At 51.0% G+C, this 26148-nt stretch overlaps 1 protein-coding gene across 1 annotated transcript; it reads left to right on the plus strand.

The window, feature by feature from the left end:
• The first annotated feature begins 566 nt into the window (after positions 1 to 566).
• LOC115635128 lies at positions 567 to 24855 on the plus strand. The gene is made up of 5 exons (XM_030533431.1): positions 567 to 613; positions 4905 to 5044; positions 5556 to 5769; positions 22971 to 23155; positions 24354 to 24855. Exons 1-5 carry the CDS (start codon positions 595 to 597, stop codon positions 24408 to 24410), a joined length of 615 nt encoding a protein of 204 aa, XP_030389291.1. The 5' UTR covers positions 567 to 594; the 3' UTR covers positions 24411 to 24855.
• Positions 24856 to 26148: the final 1293 nt, after the last annotated feature.

Raw genomic sequence — 26148 nt, forward strand, 5'->3', positions numbered from 1 at the left:
TGAAGTCAGTGGGAGCGTTGTCCTTGACTTAATTGGGTCAGGATTAGGCATTTTGTGGGTAATGTGATTGTCTGAAATAATTAGAAAGTTTTTTCCGCACAATCAATCAATAATATCAGTTCTTCCTAAGCACCCTTCAGCATGGTCATCGTTGACTGGCTGATTTCTGGACGATATCCCAGCAGAAGTGTGGATGAGGAGTCTGAAAGAAGAGAATGTGTTGGCCTTACGGGTCAGTTCTATATGCAGTGAGCAACATGGAGGGAGCATGAAACGCTTTGTGGGAGGAGCAGAGCAATGGCTGCCCAAGTCTGAAAGGAAGAAATAACGGCGCTAGGAGTGTGAGTGGGGAGATGCTCAGTTACAATTTAATGAATTCCTTATCACAATCTGATGAACTCGTGACCCATTCCTTTGCCCCCATGCTCAGGCTGTGTGGCATTTAGGGTTCCAGCTAGTACGTCATATTGTGTAGCAAGGTTTGATGAAGAGCCAGCTTTCATTTTCTGCAAAGCCAAGCCCACTTGTTTCCATTTACTAGAACAGGAAGCTTAGAGGGCACAAGTACTCCTGCGACTGTAAGCTGCCCAGACCATGGAGATCCTGCACTTGGGTGAGTCCTCATTAGGCGTTTATTCATCACCTTCGTATTCCTTTCTCTTGTTGGCTGTGTTCCATGCCAGGGAGTGTACCCTGTAACAGGCTGTGTGTTCCAGCAAGGTGAGGGCCTGACAGTGAAGCAGATCAGGCCAATGTTAAGTAGAATTCCCTAGGGCAGGGTTTCTCAAACTTCATTGTACCATGACCCCATTCTGACAACAAAAATGACTACATGACTCCAGGAGGGGGAACTGAGCTCACCCAAACCCTGCTGCCCGGGGGTGGAAAGTGTGTGGTGGTGGCAAAGCCCGAGCCCCACCGCCCCAGGCAGAGGCGGGGGGAGGAGGGGCAAAGCCGAAACCCAAGGGCTGAAGCCCCGGGCGGTGGGGGGGCCTGTAACCTGAGCCCCACTGCCCAGGGCTGAAGCCATTGGGCTTCAGCTTTGGCCCCAGGCATTTGGGCTTGGGCTTTGGCCCCAGGTCCCAGCAAGTCTAAGTCAGCCCTGGTGACCCCATTAAAACGGGGTCGCCGCAACCCACTTTGGGGTCCCAACCCACAGTTTGAGAACCACTGCCCTATGGGATCGTGTGTTGTATGACTTATTTGTACATTCCAGGGGGAATGTTATTACTTGTCTGAATGGCTGTAACTTGGGAATGGAGTTTATTCTTAAAACCAAATTCAGTCAGGGCCTCTCCTCTAATAGCCTCCTCTCTTATTATTGTTTGATTTGCATCCTGGCAGTGCCAATAATATGCCAGATACGTGAGGAGACACATCCTCTGCCCCAGATGTCACCTAAAGAAGGATGCAAGATGATTTTGTGGTTAAGAAGATTTAGGTTCTGTTCCTGGCTCTACAACAGACTTGCTCTGAGACCTCAGGCAAGTTGCTTAATCTTGCTAAGCCTCAATATTCCCACCTAGAAAATGAGGATAATACTTTCCTACTTCCAGTGGGGTTGAGACTAAAAACATTAATGTTTGTGATGTGTTCAAGGCTCTATGGTAACAAAAACCCTACCCTACAGAGCTCTTAGCGCGTGATAGCAGGGTCTATGTGGCCAGTTAGTGCATGGCAAGCTAGTGTGCTGTAGATTTGCACCCTGACCTGCCATTCACTCTGGGTACATCTACATTTTGAGCTGGAGGGATGATTCTCAGCTCAAGGAGACATACTCCTGCTAGCTCTGATCAAGCTCTCGCGCTAAAAATAGAGCATAGCTGCAGCGGCATGAGCAGCAGGAAGGGCTTGCTGCTCTGAATGTGATCCTCCTGAGACACTAGGTGCATACTCTGAGTAGCTAACCCCACTCCCTGCTTGTTCCGCTGTGGCTACGCTCTATTTTTCATATGCTAGCTCGCTCTGAGCTAGTGTAGGCCTGACTCCTTGAGCTGGGAATTTACACCTCTGGCTCAAAGTGTAGACATACTCTAAGTCTCTTTGTAGACAAGACCTAAGACACAATTCCTTGCTGTGCTACAGACTTCCTGTGTGACCTTGGGCATGTCATGCAGTCTCTGTGAAATGAGAATAATGGTACTTGCGTACCTCATGGGGATGTTGTGAGGATAAATGACTTAACAGTTGAGACGTGCTCAGAGACTATGGCAATGGGGGCCATGGAAGATACTCACTTCTATGAAGAGCATCCACGTGCTGTCAGAGAAGCGATTGCTTTCTCGTTCATTCTCCCCGGCGTCTGAGACTCCTGTCTTATGATCCTATAGTGTGACTCAAACAGATTCATTGAAGCAGAGCATCTGAAGGACTGTATAGAATTCCATACCTCTGGCTTGAGAGGATACACTGGCTCTCTTTCCTACTAGTTTGGAACCTTTTTGTTAATTTTTTTTACTAAGGGCTTGTCTACACTAGACGGTGTTTGTAGTATAGCTATACCAGTTTAGCTATATCAGCAAACCCTCCTAGTGGACATACAGCTTATATTGGCAAAAGCTATAAGCCAGTATATTGCCAGTATAGTTTGTATTTAGTCCCTGAACAAAATAAGCTATATCAGCAAAATGACTTTTTTGCTGGTATAGCTGTATCTGGAGCTGTTGCTAGCATAACAATGTCAGTTAGAGGTGTGATTTTTTTCACACCTCTAACTGACATAGCTATGTCATAAGAACGGCTGTACTGGGTCAGACCAAAGGTCCATCTAGCCCAGTATCCTGTCTACTAACAGTGGCCAGTTCCAGGTGCCCCAGAGGGAATGAACAGAACAGGGAATCACCAAGTGATCCATCCCCTGTCGCTCATTCCCAGCTTCTGGCAAACAGAGGCTAGGGACACCATCCCTGCCCATCCTGGCTAATAACCATTGATGGACCTGTCCTCCATGAATTTATCTAGTTCTTTTTTGAACCCTGTTATAGTCATGGCCATCACAACATCCTCTGGCAACAAGTTCCACAGGTTGACTGTGCATTGTGTGAAGACATACTTCCTTTTTTTCTTTTAAACCTGCTGCCTATTAATTTCATTTGGTGACCCCTAGTTCTTGTGTTAGGAGGAGGAGTAAATAACACTTCCTTATTTACTTTCTCCACATCAGTCATGATTTTATAGACCTCTTGTCACGGAATTTGTGGGAGACAAGGCCCTGCACCCCCAGCTTCCTGCGATTCACCATCACTCTCAGCCAGCCAGTAACACAGAAGGTTTATTTAGATGACAGGAACACAGTCCCAAGCAGGGCTTGTAGGTACAGACAACAGGACTCCCTCAGGTCCATCTTGGAGGGCCAGGGAGGCCAGAGCCCTGTCTGGGCTCCCCTCCATGTTCCCAGCCAGCTCCAAACTGCAAACTCTGCAGCCCCTCCTCTCCCTTTGTCTCTTTCCCAGGCCAAGAGGTCACCTGATCTCTTTGTTCTCCAACACCTTCAGTTGGCACCTTTGAAAAGGAGAGGCCCAGGCCATCAGTTGCCAGGAGACAGGATGTCAGCCATTCTCTGTGCAGACAGCATCACACTAGCCCCCTAGGGCTCTGCAACAATCACACACCCCAGACACTTGAGAAATGCATAGGGGAAACTGACGAAGTGGGTATTCACCCACGAAAGCTCATGCTCCAAAACGTCTGTTAGTCTATAAGGTGCCACAGGATTCTTTGCTGCTTTTACAGATCCAGACTAACACGGCTATCCCTCTGATAGGGGAAACTGAGGCACCCACACAGCACTCAGAGAAAACATTAAGAACATTCCCACTTCATCACAGCTCTATCATATCACCACTTAGTTATTTCTTGGCCAAGCTGAAAAGTCCCAATCTTATTAATCTCTCCTATACGGAAGCCGTTCCATACCCCTAATTCCAATTCTAATGCCTTTCTTGAGATGGGGCGACCACATCTGCACAGAGTATTCATGGTGTGGGTGTACCAGGGATTTATATAGAGGCAACATGATATTTTCTGTCCTATTATATCTCCCTTTCCTCGTGATTCCCAACATTCTGTTAGCCAGAAAAACTTTTAAGTGTAGACCAGCCCTAAGTACGTCAGCTGTTCCTAGCTGCCACATAGAAGACTAGGCTGGGACGAGACCCAAACTCTTAGCCCACCTAGAAGTGCATAAGTGTCCATGGGACACTGGCCATGCTGAGAGCATTTTAATAAATATTTTGATACAGGTAAGAAAAGGAAGAAAACAAAACAAAAATCAAGTTAGGGGCTTAAATAAAATTGGCCTGATTTTCAGAGGCACTGATCACCCACAACTCGTTTTGAAGCCAGTGGGAATGGCAGATGCTCAGTTCCCCTGAGAATTAATTGGCTAATTTTGGATGTAGGGGCCTACCTTTAGGCAGCCAGGTTTGAACATGTAGATCAATATGTAAAACAAAGGCAAACTGTGATTTTTATAATAGTTGTAAAATTTAAAAACACATTTTGAAGGCAACTGAGTGACCTCGTTCTCATTCTGCTGTTACCAAGGTGCTTTAAATGTCATAAGTCTCTTCCATATCAATTCATAGCAACTCAGAGAAATAACAGTCACCTTTCTGTAACTCCTCGGACAGCTCAGCCAAAGGACTCTGGGATGAGGCGTGTGTCACGCAGAGATGGAGAAGGTGTGCTGGAACCTGCAAGCGCAAGTAGGTGCAAGAGGCATGTGAGTGGGCAGGCACAGAACTGACAAGGAATCCTCCCAAAGTGTCCTGGGTTCCAGCCCTGGTGGAAGCAGCTCCTGTTGCTATAAGGAATTCTGAAGCGGATTTATTGGTGGCCTTTCTTGTATATATGTCTGGGGAAGCAGGCTGCTAATAACCCTGATTCTCTCCTCTCATTTCTAGCTCTTTGTTGCCTATGGCTTCTGCAAAGAACAGCTGTGGCAGCTGGGTCCATAAGAGTCCAATGTGGGGAAACAGCAATCCTACCGTGTCCCACTGCTGCTGGAAGGATGCACAACTACTGGGCCGTTGGCTGGTACAAGGTAACCATATATTAACCGTCCTGGAAAGTCACAGCCATTCCAAGCCACAGCAAATTTCAATATAAGCTTCTCATGGCCATCAAACCAAGCGCATGTCTCCCTGGGATCTTGTCCTCCCTACATTATTTCACAAGCCGTGAATTGTTGGGCAGATAGGAGAATAGACCCAGTGAGGGACTGTGGCAGTGCTTCTTTCTGTCTTATTCCTTCTGACCCTTGGAGGAGGTGGTAGCTCCTCCATGCACGTTGTCTCAGTTGGGCTGCACCTGTTTCGTATGAAAGAAACATTCATTTGCACATGCAGCTCTGCTAGCTGGGTGACCCACTACCTAATTTATACAAGCAAATGAGGCGTCACCCACTTTTATGGTCACAGTCAGCTGTGCATGCAAATGTTTGCACAAAAATGGAAGTCAGCCCATTTGGATCTAAGATCTCTGGTAACATAGTCCATTGCTCATCCCCGTTCAACATCTGACATGCTAATAGTGCTTCTGTTGGGGCACTGCAGGTAGCCAATAAGAGTCATGAAACGGGGCTGATTCGGAGACACGAGAACAGCACGCATGTGTATTCAGGGACCCAGAGGGAATTCCTGATGGATGTGCAGCAATCCCTGGTCATTCCTGAGGTCCAGCCGGAGGACTCTGGTGCGTACCGCTGTTCCCTGTGGGCCAGAGTTGGGCATTTCAATCAGCAGGCAGACATTGTCCTGCAGGTATCAGGTGAGTTGGCAGCACAATATTAATAGGGCTAGAATCACAGCCAAACGTCACAGGGATACAAAAGCTTTGAAAAAAGACGTGGCACAGAGCTTTTGGCCTCCTCCAGCAAAAGGCAATGGGCTAAAGAAACTAGTGAAATTTGTAGTGATAACCCAGATACAGGGGCATAAAGTAGGTTGTTCAGTTCATTGCAGTTCGCAAGGGCTAGACTGAGCCTTTAACCTCAGCCCTGAGTGGGGAGCAGTATAGAGCTGTGCCTGCCCAGGAAGGACCTGTGATTTGGAGAGTCACCATTCCTCTCCTGCTCCCCCTCTTGCACCTGGGTGGGGGAAGTGAGCTGTGACACCTTTTGAGCCTTCAGTTTAGTTCCCCCCTCATGCCTGGCCAGGCCAGCCAGAACTCTGCCCACTTGCTCCCAGGGGGAGGGTGCAGGGTCGGCTCTAGCAATTTAGCCGCCCCAAGCACGGCGGCATGCCACGGGGGGCGCTCTGCCACTCTCCAGTCCCGCGGCTCTGGTGGACCTCCCACAGGCATTCCTGCGAGGGTCCGATGGTCCCTCGGGTCCGGTGGTGCTGCCGCAGGCGTGTCTGCGGGAAGTCCGCCAGAGCCACGGGACCAGCGGCCTGTCCGCAGAAACGCCTGCGGCAGGTCCACTGGAGCCGCCTGCCGCCCTCCTAGCAACCGGCAGAGCGCCCCCCGCGGCGTGCGGCCCCAAGCACGCGCTTGGCGCTGTGGCCTGGAGCTGGTCCTGGGAGGGTGCTTCCTCTGCTCTGCACCTGGACCCAAAAAAGTCACCCATAGGGTGTGAGGCCTTGCTCTCCTGCATAACCACACAGGACCAGGGTACAATCTTTCCCTATGTTTGTGAAATCGAAGTGCTGCTAGATTCACCTCTGTGTGCATTTCAATAAAGAAATGTTTGTTAAAATTATGGAGTCATTGACACTAAGAAAAGCATTTTACAAAGGTTCAAAATTATTAACATGTACAAAAGTGTTGCCGGCACAGAGCGCCCAAGGGTGGCAACGGTTGGGTCCGTTGCCCGGTGTGCTTCGCAACCAATTCAACACACCAGGGTGGAGAAGTAACCAACTTTATTTGAGCTCAAATAAGACGCCTGGAGCCACACAGGACTCAGATCAAGCGCGCCAAACAAACAGCTTACCTAACTATTTATACTGGAACCAAAACTGATACCCATTATAACATGATCTGTCACTCACACAGTCCCACCCAAGGCCAAGTCTGCCTAGTAACAGTTCAGTTTCCCACCCAAAGGTTAAATCTGCCCAGCAACAGAGGGAGTAGGAGTAGCCCCTCCCAACAAGGGCAACCTGAGGTCAAACATGGAGGAGTAAAACTCAAAATGGAGGAGCTGGTGCACTATGGCTCAGAACAAGAGAGCTTCATCGGCTCTCATGGCCTTCCATTCTCCCGAATTACCTGGGTTATGCCAAGTGCGTCCCCAACAATCCCTCCTTTGAGAATACTCAAAAAGCTCCTGCTTGAGTCTTCTCATAAAATGATGACAGCACTTGGTTTAAATCTGGGTCTGGGGAATGCTGAAGGTGGCCAGCCATCAGCATAGGTGTGACAGAGGTTGTAGAACCTTTCCCATGATAACCTTGCAACAGGTAAGTATCAGCAGAACAAGTAAACATAACACTACCCCTATTATTAAAAAGCGAATTAATTCTGAACCTACCCCACCAAGGTTAGGTAACCAATTGAAGAGGGATTCAAAAAGGGAAGGAGCTTGTTCTTGAGCCTTCCACTGACTAAAAGCTTGTTCAGCAGATAGTATGTGTCTGTTAATGTCCACTGAGTTATCTGGGACATAGGTACAACATTCATCCCCAATAAGGGCACAAACTCCACCTTGAGAGGCCAAGACATAGTCTAGAGCCTGTCGATTCTGCAGAGCTAAAAGTCTAAGTTGGTAGAGTTCAGAACTGAGGCTTTTCTCTATGGCTAAGGTTTCATTAGCAAACTGGGTTAAGAATACTGAAAGTCTACGGTAGAGTTGAGCCATTCGTCCTACCCCATAAGATGGAAGGAGGATCATACCTAACCTATCTCCTTCTCTAATCGGCTCTGGGGTAGCCCACAGAGATCTGCACTGTCTAGGACGACCAGGTGGAGGTTGGTCTAAAACACGAAGGGGAGGAGCAAGGAATCCTTCATAGCAACTTCCATGCCAATGATGTGGTAACCACTTATAGGCAAACTTACCACAGATATAAAAGGATTGGCCATTAGCCACTATACCATTAAATCCCTGCTGAATCATGAGAGAACTATTAGCAGAGAAATATAGGAACCCTTCTCCAGTGTCCTGACCTGAGGCATTGAAGAGAGGAATAGAAACATTGGCCACAGAGGATACATAATACTGACAAGTACTATTACCAGCAAACCAAGTATGATTTGCTGTCACAGACTGCTGATAACAGAGGAGCCCTGATGGAACCAAACGCAACCTGATAGGCTGTGGAAAGTGTGAGGCATTGCCAAAAGGATGCCAAGAATCATTACTTAAGGCATACTGTTGTTCAAGAGAGCAATTATTAAACAGGTTGGGCAAACTGGGTTTTAATCCAGGAACATTATGTGTGTAACAAGACTCGTTTCCCCCAGAAGCAAACCACCATTGACAATGATCAGACCAATTCTTAGGGATTGCCCTCCAAGGTAATCCTGCTGCATGGTAAGGGATTTGAGAGCATATCCAGCAGTTGGATAGATTAAACTCTCGGGCAAAGGAAACCTTTAGAGCCTCATAGGTGTTGGTTGCTAAATCAGGAGTGTTAGAACCCCAACCCGCATGCATTTGGGCCCTAATTAGAGGGACCATAACCAAAAGCATGAACGATGCCCTACCAAGGGAAAATGATACCACACCATACTGAGGGCTTGAACCCATAACGTTTCCTTGAGGTAAAGAGTAGGGAACAAAACACTATAAACTCAGAATTCAAAGTTACAATCAATAAAATTTGTACTATTTACCACCCTTCAGATAGGTACACTGTCCTTTTTCTGACCTTTGTGTCGTTTAAACAATAATCTAAGTCCAAGGTCAGTATTGTCCAAGTTACCAACAGGCTGGACAGTCCACTGATCCAACGACGGGGAATTCTTCACTACCTTGAGCCGGGAATGGTGTATCCAATTTTTATGTCCCTCAACCTTAGCTGCCGTATGGGATGTCAGCAGGACTGTATGTGGTCCCTTCCACCGTTCCTGCAGGGGTTCGTCCTTCCAGGTGCGAAGGAGGACCGAATCGCCAGGCTGCAGGGAGTGGACAGGCACGTCTAGCAGGATAGGTTGTGAATCCTTAGTGAACCTGTGAAGAGAGAGAAGAACAGCAGACAACGAGCACATATACTGAGATAACATTTTATCCCCTATTACCCACTCTCCTGCCAGCACCGGTATTCCATTCATTGGCCATGGTCGCCCAAACAAAATCTCAAAGGGACTTAACCCTAGCCTACCCCGGGGAAGAGCACGAAGACGGAGCAAAGAGAGAGGTAATGCCTCAGTCCACTTTAAGCTAGCTTCCTGGCAGATTTTTGAAAGATGTCTTTTGAGAGTTTGGTTTGTTCCTTCCACAACTCCACTGGCTTGGGGTCGCCATGGGGTGTGAAGTTTCCAGGAGATGCAGAGGGCGGTAGCCACATGCTGAACAACTTGTGAAACAAAGTGGGGTCCATTGTCTGATTCCATCCACAGAGGTAATCCAAAGCGAGGAATAACTTCCTTAACAAACTTGAGGGCTACCGTCTTGGCAGTACAGTTACGGCATGGAAATGCCTCTGGCTATCCCGAAAAACGGTCCACTAAGACAAGCAGGTACCGGAATCCTTGGGTATGGGGCAGTTCAGTAAAATCTATTTGCTACACCAAGCCTAGACCTGGAGTAGGTGGCAAGGTGGCTGGCTGTTCTTGACGTCCAGATCTAGGGTTGTTTTTCTGGCACACCAGACAATCTGCTTGTATTTGGGATGCCAAAGGTCGAAGTCCGTTGGCCAGGAAATACTTTTCTGCTAACTGGACTAGAGCCTCTCTTCCTGCATGAGTGGATTGGTGCAGGGTTTTTAACATCTGCCGGGTGAGGGCCTTTGGAAGGAGCACCTTGTTGTCAGTGGTGTAAAACCATCCATCCTTTTGCTTTAAGTCCAGATTATTAGCTAGTTTATGTTCTTCCTGCATATACTGAGGGGTTGGGAGGTCTTTTACTGCTGGGATGAGGGCTTGCATGGAGACTTCCATAGTTTGCGCTGGCTCTAAGGTGGCAGCTCGTTTGGCTTCTCTATCTGCTCGAGCATTTCCTTTGGCCACATCCTGGTCTTCCTTTTGATGAACCTTGCAATGCATTACAGCCACCTCTGAGGGAAGTTGTACTGCAGCCAAGAGTCGGAGAATTTGAGGGCCATATTTAACTTGGGAGCCCTGAGCTGTTAGCATCCCCCTCTGTTTCCACAATCCTGCATGTGCATGCAACACTCCAAAAGCATACTTGGAATCAGTGAAGATGTTAGTTCGTTTTCCTTATGACAACTCAAGTGCACGAATTAGAGCTATCAGCTCTGCAAGTTGGGCTGATGTTCCAGTGGGCAATGAATTTGCCTCCACGGTATCATGAAGGGTTACAACTGCATATCCTGCCCTCCTTTGTCCATTAACAACTGTGCTACTTCCATCTGTATACCATTCACAGTCCGCATTCAGGATGGGCTGGTCTTTAAGATCGGGATGGCTGGAATACTGAGCATCTATAGTTTCAAGACAATCATGTTCCTGTTCTTCTGTTCCAGGTAGGAGGGTGGCTGGGTTAAGGGAAGAGCAGGTCTGTATGGTGACTTCAGGATTTTCCAGGAGCTTGGCTTGGTATCGAGCTACCCTAGCCTGAGTAAGCCAGAGTTCTTCTTCGAGTGATTGCTCATATCCATTCCAGTTAGGTGTACGCGCCGCGCGTGCACATTCGTCGGAAAACTTTTACCCTAGCAACTCAGTGGGCCGGCAGGTCGCCCCCTAGAGTGGCGCCACCATGGCGCTCCATATATACTCCTGCCAGCCCACCCGCTCCTCAGTTCCTTCTTACCGCCCGTGTCGGTCGTTGGAACAGTGGAGCGCGGCTTAGCTGACCTCCACTTCCCTAGCTACTCGTTTTCTCGTATATAATTATGCAGTTATAACACTTTTATATATATATTTGTATGGTTATACGTGTTTTCTTTGCTAACATGGTTAGTTTAGTTAGCGGGGTTCAGGAAGTAGCCCCTTCCATGAGCCCAGTGCCGGAGCCATGCATGGCTCACCGGGTTTTAAAAGGGGCCCGGCTTGCCAGAAGCCGCGGCCGAAGAGAGATCTACATGACTCCTGTTTGAAGTGCCTCAGGGAATCACACTTGACAGATAAGTGCCCTATTTGCAAGGCTTTTAAGCCGAGAACAAAAGGTGCGGGACTTTCACTTACCCCTCCACCTTGGGCGCCGAGCGATGTTCAAGCGGCGGGCAGAAGCGCCTCCTCGGCACCGGACCCCGCCGGTACCACCAAGGCCTTTCGGCACCGACCGTCGCCGGCACCGATGTCGACTCGGCACCGCTCCCTTCTTCCGAGGTCGAGAGAGTCTACGATTCCTGCTGGTGCCTGGCGGCTCCCTGGCACGCGCCGTGGTTGAGCCCCCTGCTCCCGCTGCTTCCGTGCCACCTGCATCGCAGACAGAGAGCTCGCCTAAGTTGCGTTATCCGGCACCGTCACCTGCAGAGGCACCGATGACTTCGGCTCCGTCGATTCCAGTCCCCCAGGACCATGGAATCCGGTGCCTGGCAGCTCCCCGGCTCGCGCCGTGGTAGAGCTTACTGCTCCTGCTGCTTCTGTGCCAGCTGCACCACAGCTAGACAGCTCGTCTAAGATGGCTCGCCCGGCACCGACGACGTCGGCACCGTCGATCCCGGTCCCACGAGGGCCGTAGAATCCGGTGCCTGACGGCTCCCCGGCACGCGCCGTGGTTGAGCGTATTGCTCCTGCTGCTTCTGTGCCAGCGGCACCGCAGCCAGAGAGCTCGTCTAAGTCGGATCGCCCGGCGCCGACACCTGCTACGGCACCGATGACGTCGTCACCGTTGATCCCGGTCCCACAAGGGCCGTAGAATCCGGTGCCTGACGGCTCCCCGGCACGCGCCGTGGTTGAGCGTATTGCTCCTGCTGCTTCCGTGCCAGCGGCACCGCAGCCAGAGGGCTCGTCTACGTCGGATCGCCCGGCACCGACACCTGCTGCGGCACCGATGTCGTCGGCACCGTCGATCCCGGTCCCACAAGGGCCGTAGAATCCGGTGCCTGACGGCTCCCCGGCACGCGCCGTGGTTGAGCGTATTGCTCCTGCTGCTTCCGTGCCAACGGCACCGCAGCCAGAGAGCTCGTCTACGTCGGATCGCCCGGCACCGACACCTGCTGCGGCACCGATGGCGTCGGCACCGTCGATCCCGGTCCCACAAGGGCCGTAGAATCCGGTGCCTGACGGCTCCCCGGCACGCGCCGTGGTTGAGCGTATTGCTCCTGCTGCTTCCGTGCCAACGGCACCGCAGCCAGAGAGCTCGTCTACGTCGGATCGCCCGGCACCGACACCTGCTGCGGCACCGATGGCGTCGGCACCGTCGATCCCGGTCCCACAAGGGCCGTAGTATCCGGTGCCTGACGGCTCCCCGGCACGCGCCGTGGTCGAGCTAATGCTCCGGCTGCTTCCGTGCCAACGGCACCGCGGCCAGAGGGCTGGTCTAAGTCGGATCGCCCGGCACCGACACCTGCTGCGGCACCGATGACGTCGGCACCGTCGATCCCGGTCCCGCAAGGGCCGTAGAATCCGGTGCCTGACGGCTCCCCGGCACGCGCCGTGGTTGAGCTCCTGCTCCGGCTGCTTCCATGCCAACCGAAGCCTCTGAGGCACCGACAACATCGGCACCGTCGATTCCAGTCCCACAAGGGCTATCGAATCCGGTGCCCGATGGCTCCCCGGCACGCGCCGTGGTTGAGCGTATTACTCCCGCTGCTTCAGTGCTGATGGCACCGCAGCCAGACAGCTTATCTAGCTCGGTTCGCCCGGCACCGGCACCTACCGAAGCTCTGATGACCTCGGTACCGTGGATCCCGGCCCCACGAGGGCCGTCGAATCCGGTGCCTGACAGCTCCCCAGTACGCTCTGTGGTTGAGCCTGCTGTTCCCTGCACGCCGGAGATGTTACCAACGGCGAGGGCTCTCAGTGCCATGACAGAGTCAGTGCTGCCTGACCCGGGCACCGCCGGTACGGGTAATACAGTCTCTTCAAGGGACTGTCCCCTGTCAGTACAGCAGAGCGGCACCGTTCATGATCACGGTCCCGCAGACACTCCAAGTCCTGTCGGCACGCCGGACACCACTGGCAGTCCCGGTGCTGTTTTCCTCGGTACTGGTCACACTCGCTGCACCGGTCGGTATCCCGTTCGCCGACCCGCTATCGGCACCGTTCCGACATCTGGCACCGGGGCAGGTACCTTGACTCCTGTAGCTCTTCTCCGAGCCTCGAGATCTCGGTCGACCTCCCGACACCGTTCTGGTTGCGGGTCTGGATCTCGTTCCAGGTACCGATACGCCTCCCGATGCCGGTCCCCGGTGCCGAGTTGGGCAAGGTCCGAGTGAGTCAGAGACTCGGCCCGTGCCTTCTTTTGTACCTCCATGGCCGTCCGGACACGCATCCGTGTCATCTCATATGCGCAGATTTTATGCTCAGGACCACGATCCTGATATGATGGCCAGCGGGCGCCAGCCCCGAAGCAGAAAGAGCCTTGGCGAATGCAAGGTGTACTCTGCAGGGGCCCTGCACCTCTGGGTAGCAAAGCAACAAGCCTTGCTTAGCTGCGATAATTATAGCACCTGGGTGGAGGAGTTTCTCCCTCGAACCTCCCACCTGGAGTTCGCTGCCGTCTTGGAGGACGGGGGAAAGAATTTACCCTTTGTTGGTAAAGGCATCTTCGCGGCAGAGACAGCCCCAGACTGCGAAGCCTGCTGGACAATAGGGTCCTAATGCGTCTCAGCATGTATACGCCAGCGACCAAACGCAGGCCTTTATGGCCCCAGCCGCCATACTCTGTGCCTAGCCAGAGGCAGAACTCTGGAGAACGGCAAGGCCAAGGTGGTCGCAGACAAAAGTCAGGTCCCCTAAAAAGCCAAAGTCAAGGTCCCTCGCAATTACCACTGGGACAAAAGACGGACCTTCCAAGGTTCGCCGGAGGGCGGTGTACCAGTCGCAGGACGGGATCCTGATCCCGCTTTCTCCTGGCATGGCCCCAGTTACTTTCAGATCGCTGGGTCCTGCGCACGATGGAGCATAGGTACCACCTTTAAATTGCTCCAGCCCTGTCCCCCTTCAGCGGACGAAAGGGGCTAGGGGTTTTACTCCCGTTATGCCCTAGTCCCCCACTCGAACACAGGTCTCAGACCTCCCTGGTCCTGCATGGACTCAACCGGTTTGGGATAAGGTTGAAGTTCTGCATGGTATCCCTGGGAACCATTATTCCATCCTTGCCTCCTGGGGGCTACTATGCCGCCCTGGATAGGAAGGACGCGTACTTTCGCAATGCCATCTTCCCTCTGCACGGGAGATGCCTCCGCTTTATAGCCAGCGGTGAATACTCCCGGTTTACGGCCATAGTCGCCGCCTACCGTAGCTATGTCGGATATGCGTTTTTCCGTATTGGGACGATTCGCTTATCCGAGGAGACTCTGAGACACAAACCACTCAGCCCGTGGGCATCGTCACGGTCTTATTCACAGCTCAAGGCCTGATGATTACTATAGAGCAATCCACTCTGGTTCCCACGCAGAGGTTGGGCTTCCTAGGGGCGATCTTGGTCCCCTACCTAGCCGGAGCCTGCTTATCACAACTGCGGTTTTAGGCGATGGCAACAATCATCTGAGGTCTGAAGGCTTTCCCAACGACCTCAGCTCGTTCTTGTCTCAGTCTCCTGGGTCCATGGTTGCCTGCAAGTTTGTAACCAAACACGCCAAGCTCCGCCTCCGTCCTCTCCAAGTCCGGCCCACCTCGGCGTACCGCTTGGACAGGGAGCCAGTGGTCATGGTAGTCACCGTTCCCTCGAACGCCTTAGGCTCCCTAGAGTGGTGGCTAACTCCCTCCTTGGTGTGGACAGGGATGCGGTTTCATCCGCCCCAGCCCTCACTGCCCCTGACGGCGGACGCATCATCTCTCTGCTCGAGTGCTCATGGTCACCTCCGAGCTTAAGGCCTTCGGTCTTCTAGGGAGCTGGCATTCCTCATTAATGCCCCAAAAATGAGAGTAGTCCGCCTGGCATGCCAGGGGTTCCAGCGGCAGCTGCGAGGCCGTTGTATCTCGGTGTTTACAGCCAACACAATGGCCAGGTGCTTCATAAGTATTCAGGGGGGACATAGTCCTTCCCCCTTTTTTGTCAGGAGGCCATCCATTTCCGGGTCTTTTGCATGGCCCACTCGATGGAGCTGGCGACGTCCTTTCTCCCAGGCGTTCGGAACGTCTTAACTCTTTGACTCAGCAGGTTTTTCCTGTCTTACGAGTGATCACTCTGCCCCATGTGAGGCGTCCCGCTTTCCGGAAGTGGAGATGGTTCCTCACACAGACCTGTTCGCTCACCGCGAAAGCAGGAAATGCCAGGTGTTCTGCTCCTTCCAAGGTCTCTCCTCGGAATCGATCTTGGACGCATTCCTGATGCCGTGGAACGGCCAACTGCATTATGCCTTCCCACTGTTCCCACTGGTTCGTTACGTCCTGCTCAAACTCCGCAGGGGCAGAGCGTGCATCATCATGATCACTCCAGAGTGGTCCAGGCAGCACTGACATACCACGTTGCTCGGCCTGTCAGCCCAGACCTCATCACTCAGGGCAATGACAGGCTTCGTCACTCGGACCTGCAGCCTCTTCGCCTCACGGTGGCTCCTGCGTACCTGAGTCGGGGTGACAGGCAGCCTTCCACCTGGTCAACGTACCGAGCCAGGTGGAAGCGTTTCCTTTACAGCTGCAGTACGCTCGATCTTGCTCCTGCTGAGGTCTCGATCCCCTCTATTTGGCCTGCCTCTGGCCTTCAGCGGCAGGATCTGGCGGTATCATCGCTGAGGATACTCTCAGCAGCCATCCCTACCTTCCAGCAGGCTAAGATGGACGTTCAGTGTCCCACGCTCTATGGGTTCGAGGTCCCTCAAGGGCTTGGAGCGCTTGCACCCTCGGGTGCGCCGCCCAGCCCCGCCCTGGGACCTCAACCTAGTCTTGGCCAGACGGGTCTCTGAGATCAGAGCTCTTACGAAGGTTCCACAAAGACAAGGTGCAGTTATGACCGCACCCGGCTTTCCTCCCTAAAGTGTTTTGGCCTTTCATGTTACCCACAGCTCAACGCAATGGGCATAACCGTTGCACTCCTTGGACATCTGTGGAGTGCTCGCATTATATTGTGCTGACAGAATCATTGCCTAAGGCGCCCCAGCTCTGCCCCGGTAGCGGGCCAAAGGGAGGGCTTGCTTGTTTTCCTCTCAGAGGATCTCATCTTGGGTGATGGCGGACATCCCCACTTGTTATGATTTGGCTCATAGTTCCCCAAGCCACATCAACGTGCATTCTACCAGGGCTCAGGCTTCATCTGCCGCCTTGCTGGCTCGTGTTTCTACCCACGAGACCTGTCGCGAAGCTCCATTGGTCCTCGGTCCTTCCCTTTGCTTCGCAGTATGCCCTGGTTCAGCAGTCAAGAGAGGCTGTAGCCTCTGGCTCGGCAGTTTTATTCTGCCACATTTCACTCCGACCCCACCGCCTTTGTAAGGCTTGGGATTCACCTAACTGGAATGGATATGAGCAATCACTCGAAGAAGAAAAGACGGTTACTCACCTTTGTAACTGTTGTTCTTCGAGATGTGTTGCTCATATCCATTCCGCACCCGCCCTCCTTCCCCACTGTCGGAGTAGCCGGCAAGAAGGAACTGAGGAGCGGGTGGGCCGGCAGGAGTATATATGGAGCGCCATGGTGGCGCCACTCTAGGGGGCGACCTGCCGGCCCACTGAGTTGCTAGGGTAAAAGTTTTCCGACGAATGTGCACGCGCGGCGCGTACACCTAACTGGAATGGATATGAGCAACACATCTCGAAGAACAACAGTTACAAAGGTGAGTAACCGTCTTTCCTCCTTTGGTATCGAAAATGGCCTGCACCATATGAGGAGTATATACCTGCACCATTCCCCCTAGAGTTAACTTCTCAGCCTCTTCAAGCACTATGGCTGTTGCTGCTACTGCTCGTAGACATGCTGGCCATCCTTTTGCTACCTGGTCAAGCTGCTTAGAGAAATAAGCCACAGGACGCTTCCAGGTGCCAAATAGTTGGGTCAATACTCCTAAAGCCACTCCTTTTCTTTCATGTATATAAAGCTGAAAAGGCTTTAAGAGGTCCGGTAGACCCAAGGCCGGAGCCTCCATTAATTTTCTCTTTAAGACCTTGAATGCCTTGTCCTTCTCTGTAGACCAGTGAAATGGATCTTGCTCTGTGCCCTTAAGACCTTCATATAGTGGCTTAGTCCACAGTCTGAATTCTGGGATCCATATCCTACAAAAACCTGCCATACCAAGGAATGCTCTAAGCTGTTTGCGGTTAGTCGGTGGACGAATCTGACAGATGACTTCTTTCCTTTCATTTGAGAGCTGCCTTTCCCCTTGTCTTATATGGAAACCTAAGTATCGAACCTCTGGAAGTGCTATTTGAGCTTTATTCTGAGCTACCCGGTATCCTCGGAGTCCAACAAAATTTAGAAGGCTCACAGTAGCTTTAAGACACTGGGCTACTCCTATGGCAGCAACTAACAGATCATCGACATATTGCAGAAGGAGGACTTCTTCTTTGTTACTCCACTCCTTTAGATCATTAGCAAGGGCTTGGCCAAAAAGGGTGGGTGAATTTTTAAACCCTTGTGGCAAAACTGTCCAGCAAAGCTGCTTCTTTACTCTTTTACTACCCTCCCATTCAAACGAAAAGATTTCTTGGGAAGATGTGTCAACAGGAATGGTGAAAAGGCATCTTTTAAATCAAGGACTGAGAAATGGGTATATTGTGTCCCTATGGAAGCTAACAAGGTATAGGGGTTTGGAACAAGAGGGTGCAGTGTCCTAACACGCTCATTGACCGCTCTCAAATCTTGTACCAACCGGTATGTACCATTGGGCTTCTTTACTGGCAGAATGGGAGTGTTCCAGGTTGACTGGCATTCTCTAAGTATACCATACTTTAAGAACTTATCTATAATGTCCTGTAGCCCCCTTTTTGCTTCCCTATTGATCGGGTACTGCCGAATTCACACGGGGCTTTTTCCAGGTAGGAGTTGGACAGTAATAGGAGTCACATGGGTAGCTTTCCCTGGGATCCCCACTGCCCATACCAGTGGGTATACTTGATCTATCCATTGCTTCCACTCAGGGGCTTGCATAGCTGGAGGTTCAAACTTAAGGGCCATCATCCAGGCATTCTCAGGAGGCAGGGTGAGAGTTATTTCATCTGGGGTGAAGTGCATGGTGGCTCCCAACCGGCAAAGCCAATCTCGTCCCAGTAAAGGGGTTGGACAATCAGGGAGGTAGACCAATCGATGAGAAATATTTCTGTCTCCCAAGGCACATTCAGCAGGGGCATACACCGAGCACTTGGTTCCCTTCCCTGTGGCGCCTATTACAGATAAGGAATTTTCAACAGGCAGCTTGAGGGGTTGGTTAACAGCTGTCCTTGCTGCTCCTGAGTCTACCAAGAAGTCCATCTCCAGCTTTCCCACCCGCATTTTTACTCGGGGTTCCGGGGGTGGGATAGTCCGTCTCCCCTGACACCCCTAGTCCTTATCCTCCATTCCCATCAAGGGGATGGGTCCCCTGGTGGGACACTCGCTCTTCCAGTGTCCCTCCTTGCGACATAAAGCACACTGGTTTTGGCCTAAGCGCCTCTCCTGTAGGCCTGGACTCCCTCGCCCACGGCTCCTCATGCCTTGACCCCTTCTCCCTCCTTGTGGCCTTTTCTCAGTATTTGCCTGCACTGCTGCAACCATCAATTTGGCCTGCCTTTTCTCCTTCTCTTCATCCCTTAGAGTATATGCTCTATTGGCAATTTCCAAGATTTGAGCCATAGACATAGCCATTAGGTCCTCCTTTTTCTGCAGCTTCCTTTTAATGTCAGGGGCTGCACGGCTGGTGAAAATGCCTTTTATTATTGCCTTGGTAGCCTGGTCATCAGGATTTGCACTAGTATTTTGCCTGATGGTATCCCGAATACGCTGTAGAAAGGCTCTCTTTTGGTTCCTGTATTACCTCATAAGGCTTGGCCCAATTGTTATGCCTAACTGCAGAATGTCTGAGGCCATATAGGAGTAATTCCTTATAGACAGTTAAACGGGTATAATCCGGGGGATTGTTAGGGTTCCAATGAGGGTCTCCCCTAGGGACCGCTTCCTCAGGATTGGGGACATGTTGTGGATCCCTCTCATGCCTATGCTTTGCTTCCTCCCTAGCCTTTGACACCACCTGATTGCGTTCAACCTCCGATAAAGTTCTCAGTAAGATATTACAGTCATCCCAATCCAGCTTATGGCTAGCCAAACATCCTTCAAAGACCGAAATAAAATGACTGGAGTTTGTAGAAAACTCCCCAGCTTGCGCTTTAAATGCAGCCAAATCCACAGGGTTAAAGGGTACATGGGTGTAGACTTGCATGGTAGTGGCTCGTTGCCCCTCAGCTCCCTGATGGGCAATCACAGTCTCAGTAATAAGGGGATAAAGCCTGCAGCTTCAGTAACAGACATATTCCTATCACGCATCAACTCATAAGATGGTGGGGGTGCAGTAGCCGAAGGGGACACCGGTTCTGACATTACAGTTTTGAGAGGGGTTTCAGTAACTGCGGAAACCTCAGCCAATGATCCAGTTGGATGCAAATCACAATCATGCAACAAATTACAAACACACAATATATCCGACCTGCTTCTTAGCGACATAAAGAGCTGTACATACATATGTTCCATCCATTTACCAGTTTTCTGACAAAACAAAAGCAACTGAAGGATCGTGTTATACTTAAGTGATCCTTCTGGTGTCCACCTTTCCTGATTCTCTAGCTGATATTGAGGCCAGTCAACTGTACAGTACCTTTTTAGTTGCTGTTTCCTCAGTGGATCTGACCCAAAAACCTTCCAATACTTTAGAATGCATTCTAGCGGCGTACACTGTACCTGCCGCCCCATAGCATGCCCTTGACCCATTGTATGATGCTCTACTGTCCAATGGGAATTACAACAACTGGGCATCCCCAGCCTCGGGCAACCACTCCAGATAGCCTAAGACACCAGAAGGTAAAAGAATCAGGAATAAACCAGACTGGTCTTACCTTGTCCAACGGGGACCAGACCAAGACCGTTGTACAACCCCGCGATCTGGAGGGACCGGTTCTCTACTGACATCTACCTTCCATAGGGGAACCGATCTACCCTAACTCCCTCTTTCTTCTCCACTGTACGATCGCGTTGCACCGTTGTGTCCTCCGAGGTCGGTCTGACGCGTCTCCTTCGAGGCCCCCGGTAAACTCACCGGTCCGCGCTGGGCATCGGCTGCGACTGCCATCTGCCGGCCGTCAGAGGAGTCCGGGCAAGGCACAATTTTGCCTCGAGCCCCACGTTGGGCGCCAAAAACTGTTGCTGGCACAGAGCGCCCGAGGGTGGCAACGGTTGGGTCCGTTGCCCGGTGTGCTTCGCAACCAATTCAACACACCAGGGTGGAGAAGTAACCAACTTTATTTGAGCTCAAATAAGACGCCTGGAGCCACACAGGACTCAGATCAAGCGCGCCAAACAAACAGCTTACCTAACTATTTATACTGGAACCAAAACTGATACCCATTATAACATGATCTGTCACTCACACAGTCCCACCCAAGGCCAAATCTGCCTAGTAACAGTTCAGTTTCCCACCCAAAGGTTAAATCTGCCCAGCAACAGAGGGAGTAGGAGTAGCCCCTCCCAACAAGGGCAACCTGAGGTCAAACATGGAGGAGTAAAACTCAAAATGGAGGAGCTGGTGCACTATGGCTCAGAACAAGAGAGCTTCATCGGCTCTCATGGCCTTCCATTCTCCCGAATTACCTGGGTTATGCCAAGTGCGTCCCCAACAAAAGTGGAAAAAAGATGCAGGCTAGAGATGGCGAGTTGTTGCCAAACACAAGAAGCCTGTGACTGTCTCCTAGTGCTGCAGGACTGTGCCATCCCAGAGAAGGGCCTTTGGACTCCTTTTTGGGACTGTCCACCAAGCGGCCAAATGCAGCCCTGCTTGGTGTAAGTGTGCGCCACGTCATTGAAATCAGTGAGTCACATATGCTCAGGGCTGTATTTAGCCCATTGTCTTTGTTTGCTGCATTGCTAACTTGTGAAAGTGCCCTGGGACAGGGAAGAGAAATTGGGTTCCAGGTTATGGAAATGATTGCCTAATTATTACCATCAGTCCCTGAATTCCTCTACCATTTGTCATACAATGTACCTGACGGACAGTTTAGGCCTGTATAGGAACTTAGACAGATGTCACTTCCCCCAGGAGCTACATGCAGCCATGTCTGGGTTAGAAATCTGTACAACTGTCTAGTCACCAGTGACACTGCACAACGAATATTTGATTCATCTGAAAATCCAGGCAGGGATTTAGGGAGCCAGACTGTGATTTCCTGCATTGGAATCTGGCCAAGAAACCAAGGCAAACACTCCCGCTCTTGAGAAAAGGGTCCAGGGACCTCTAGGGATGGAGCATGGGTTCTGAACTTTCTCAGAAGCTAGAGGATCACCAGTGCCACTGCCTGCAGTACCTGGGTTTTTCTTGGAGGTCTCACGTCTAAGCATTGACCTGGCCTGCTCATGCTTAGCTCTGAGATCTAACATCATGCCTCAGCAGTGTGGCTTCGGGCTGTGAAGTCTCAGTACATTGAAACCTGATCACTGTGTGCTATTGCTGGGGTAGTTTGATATTTCAGATCAATAGCTGGGTGTGTCCAGAGTGAGTTGTTATTTGCTGCAGTTCTCACCTCCCAGGGCACCAGCCACCTAGATGGAGCAATTAACTCAGTGGTGTTTATCCTGCATTGTTGTTATTAATCCATGTTAGACTGAAAACAACTGGCTGTTTGGGATGAAAGCCATAAAGCTGCAAGGTGTGGAATACTGGAAATGCAATAGAAGAAGGTGGATCACTCAGTGCTGGCATCAGAATTGAGCCACAGCCGGGAAGAGTGGAGCAAACCTGTACTTAAAACCTGCTTCTTGCAAGGAGCCTTCCCACACAGATTTCCTCAGCAGCCTCCCACCCCGAATTGCTGCCTCTCTCACTGAGCCTGACTGGAAGCATTCTGAGGCAGGGATCTTGTCTTTCTAGGTTTCATGTGAAGAGCCACATACTGGTTCAGAGGTAGAGAAATAATGTCCAGTTCCAACCAATTTCCCCTGCATACCTTGCTCCTCAGAGTTCGGGGGAATAAGAACTATTGCCCGGCCAAGCTGCAGCTTTCATACTTCAGCCATTTCTGGGCTTGGTATCTCATCTGCTCCTCGTACCTGGTGCATTTGTGTCCTGTGCAGGCTGATCGTGAGGACCTCCTGACATGCTTCACCCCCCACCCACCGCCATTCTCTCACCCGCCCTCCTGTTGGCCAGTTAATTGAGTAGGGAGGTTTTCTCTACTTGTCTGCTCTCAAATGCTCTGGGCCAGAGTCTGACCTGAGTCACACTTGTGTAAATCCAGAGTAACTCTGTTTAAATCAGTTACTGTCCCAGTAACTGGTCTGACCCACTAACTGGTACAGCTTGGAGACAGTCGGTCAGCCTGAAATCACGCCCAAGGAAAAGGAGGGTAAATTTGGTGACGATATATTTAATTTTTAATTTCTCATGAACAACAACCCACCAGATCCCCTCGCGGTAGTCAGAGTTGGGGCTGCAGATACCAGTTGTGGCAGTTGGTAACCTGAGTATGGAAGCCCCATATAGATCCCAGTTTTTTGAACCCCTTTCTCCTCCAGCATGAAGTCTAGCTGACAGTAGTAGGGGCTGGGAGAGGTCACTTTCTTTTGGTCTGACCTCAGCCCTGGAGTAGAGCTAGCACTGCCTGTACCTGGCCTTTTGTCTTCTCAGAGTGCTCAACGCTCCAGTCGGCCACATTACCCAGGGGGATTCTGCTGCTGGGTTCAGAGCAAGGGAGCAGCGTGAACCCTAATTCGACCTGCTGCTGGGGGAAACCGGTTCCTGTCCTTGCTACGGTCCTGGGGCTGTTGGCTCTCAACGTGGGGAAAGGGCTGCTCAGCCTTGCCTTTGCTCTGGTGAGTCTCTGTGGAGCCAGAAGGGTTTTACAGGGTCAACTGGCCTGGGAGTGAAGATGGGAGTTCAAGGCTGCAATTTGTGAGGGAGAGCTCTCAACTGACCCCCTCTGAGGGGGAGTCCCAGCCAAATGACATGAGGCCCCCCAGGAATTAGTCTCTAGTTGGTTGAGGCAAGAGGAGGATGCAAGGAGAGCTGCTTGCTGATGAGATTTGAGAAAATAATAAACATGCTGCACTTGGAATCAACTTGCAGACCAAGAGCAACTTCAGAGAGAACCTGCTTAGCCAGCCCCCTGTCCCTCATCGTGTCTCTCCAGAGATGGTGTCTCCTGGGGCTGTGCAGGAAGAAGTGCCTCCTGGAGAGGGGTGGGAGAATGAGTATCCTGAATACAGTTTGCTTTCCTCTGTGTGAGAATGTGTCTATCCTCTTTGTGTTACACTACAGCCAAAGTGGGGTCAGACAGAGGACAAGCCTAGAGGAGAGAGAACAAGTGGGGAGGGAGTCCAGGGTGCTTTGGAATAATCTTGACTCCCACTCAGCAGTGAAACTTTTGTCCTCATTAATCCAGACTCCAAAACCCCTTGGGTTCCAACAGCACACTGAAGCAAAGCCTCACCCAGCTGGAATACTCTGGGTAAGGATGGGCTGAGGCGAGTCTCAGATGGAGGGCCCTGTTTTCCTTTAAAATATTGTAAATGCAAAACTATGTGAATAGCTGCTTGAATATGGAACAACAACATAAATGCAAAGGGGACTTGCATTTGCAAATTGGAGAATTAGGCTTCAACCTCCAGATCTGCCTGTGCAAATGCTCATTTATGTGCAAATAATCTGAGGGTAAGTGGAGGCCAGCTGAAAATGTGGCCTTTAAGGCTGAACAGGGGTGGCTCCAGGCACCAGCACGCCAAGTGCGTGCCTGAGGCGGCAAGCTAAGGGGGGCACTCTGCCGGTCGCTGCGAGGGCGGCAGGCAGGCTGCCTTCGGCGGCATGCCTGCGGAGGGTCCGCTAGTCCCACGGCTTTGGCGGACCTCCTGCAGGCTGCCGCCGAATTCACGGGACTGGGGACCTCCTGCAGGCAAGCTGCCGCAGGCAGCCTGCCTGCCATTGCTGTGGCGGCAAAATACCTACAGCCGTCCCTGACGCAGAAGCTGTAATTTCAGGAGCTAATATCCTCTCTGCTTTAATGATTCTCTCTAGGTGATTGTCATCATTCTGAAAGGAAAGAGAAGGAAAAAAGTAGGAGAAAGCCTTTAAGGAAGAAATGAGAAGACAATGGAAAGAGAGATTTGCTTCTTTGACAGAGGACTTGGAACTTGCTTGCAGGAACTAGGAGCAGCTGCATTTGCAGCTCGAACCTTTAGCGCTGTAAGTAGGGTCAGAGCTTAAATGACTCGAGTAGCTTTGAATGACTGGAAGTCAGCTAACTTTGCCCATAGCTGCAAGTCTGCTTTTAGCATTTCCTTTTCAAAAACGCCGTGTCTGCCTTGAATGTCCCAACTCCAAGCTCAGGTCTTGGGGGATGTGTGGAACGTTCATATCCAGACACAAGACTCTCATTCCACTCTCTTCAGCCACTTTGAGGCAGGGAGTGAACATGATCAACAGAGAAGAAGCTGGTGAGATTGGAGAAAGAGAGGTGCCATCTGCTCTCTGTGGGATGTGGACTCCTGCTGTTTTTCTCAGAGTTCTGTATATTGTTTTAAAATACAACCGCATACCATAACTGGTGAGACAAGGTGTGTGCATGTCTGAGTGCTGATTACTGCGTTCTCCCACTGCAGTGGGACAGCAGCTGAGGAGAGACTCTGCTTTGGGGGTTACTCTAACCTGGGTTGCCTCTGGATTCTCTCAGTACTTTTCTTTCCTAGTATTTTAATGCCACTTTCTTTGTGCTGTTAGGTCAAGTTTGTGGATGCTCTGAATGTGTCACCTCTCTCCTCTGCCCCCAAATGGTCTCAGGGAGTAGAAGAAACACACCTAAAACTCGGGGACCTGCATGGCTGTCTGGGTACACCATGGAATGCTAGGCAGAGTCGCTGTGAATGGCCCTGTCTGTCTAGGTTTGATGGTGCACCCATTGCTATCCAAGTGTCTTCACACCCCTCTGATAGATGCATTTGTAGTAAGAAACCTGTTCCTGGTCGAGTGTACAGTGTGCAAGACCTAAACGTGAGCAGGGCTCATATTGCCTCACAATTTACAAAAAGGAAAGAAAATAAACTAGGAAACTACAGGTCTGTGAATCTAAATTCAGTTGTCAGTAAAACTCTGGAGACCATAAGCAAGGGCGGGTGCAGCGAAGAGGTTGCAGAGACAGAAATTACTAGCAGAAACCAATTTGGTACATGCCAGAGTGATCTAATCTCCTGTTGACGAGGGCAAAGAGGCTCCTGATGAGGTGAATGTGGATAATGCTGGTTATTGAATGTCCTTCCATGTTGTCTCGACTCTTTCTTTATACCTTGACTTCAGCTGGAGCTTTGCTTCAGGGCTTCAAGGTCTAGTCCTTATAAAATCGACCTAATTTTGTAGTGTAGACAACATAACCTGCACAAGTCAGTCTGGGAGCAGAAGCCAGGCATGTGAGCTGGGTATAGCAGAAGCATAGTCAAATGAATGTAATTGAAAGGAAAAGGCCCTGTAAATGGCACCAGCTCGTAGAGCAGATTGGTCACAGACACTATCCAGAAGATTTAAACTTGTCACAGGAGAAGCTAGGCAAGGGTTGGTGGGCATAGCAGGAATAAATAGGAAGTCATCCACTTGGACCAAAGGGTGACTTTGTGGACAATGAAAGGGACTAATGGGGTTATGTTGGCATTGCCATGGAGTGGTTGCTGTTTGTTCAGCTGCAGCCCGGAGGACCAAGAGGATTGTATTCTGCACCAGGAGTATTGTAAAGCAGGCCCGTCCGGGACTCCTGCATCCAGTTCTGGGCACATCACCACCCTAGGGAATCACAACTTCAGGAGAAGGGGCAGAGAAGAGCTGC

The sequence above is a fragment of the Gopherus evgoodei genome, chromosome 14 (genome assembly GCF_007399415.2).
Source record: "Gopherus evgoodei ecotype Sinaloan lineage chromosome 14, rGopEvg1_v1.p, whole genome shotgun sequence".
Taxonomy (NCBI): Eukaryota; Metazoa; Chordata; order Testudines; family Testudinidae; genus Gopherus; species Gopherus evgoodei.

Bases quoted from the DNA above. Each gene is read 5' to 3' on its own strand.
- LOC115635128 (XM_030533431.1), top strand. The intron at 5,045-5,555 runs GTAACCATATAT...GGGGCACTGCAG, and splicing joins GGGCCGTTGGCTGGTACAAG to GTAGCCAATAAGAGTCATGA. The intron at 5,770-22,970 runs GTGAGTTGGCAG...TTGTCTTCTCAG, and splicing joins CATTGTCCTGCAGGTATCAG to AGTGCTCAACGCTCCAGTCG.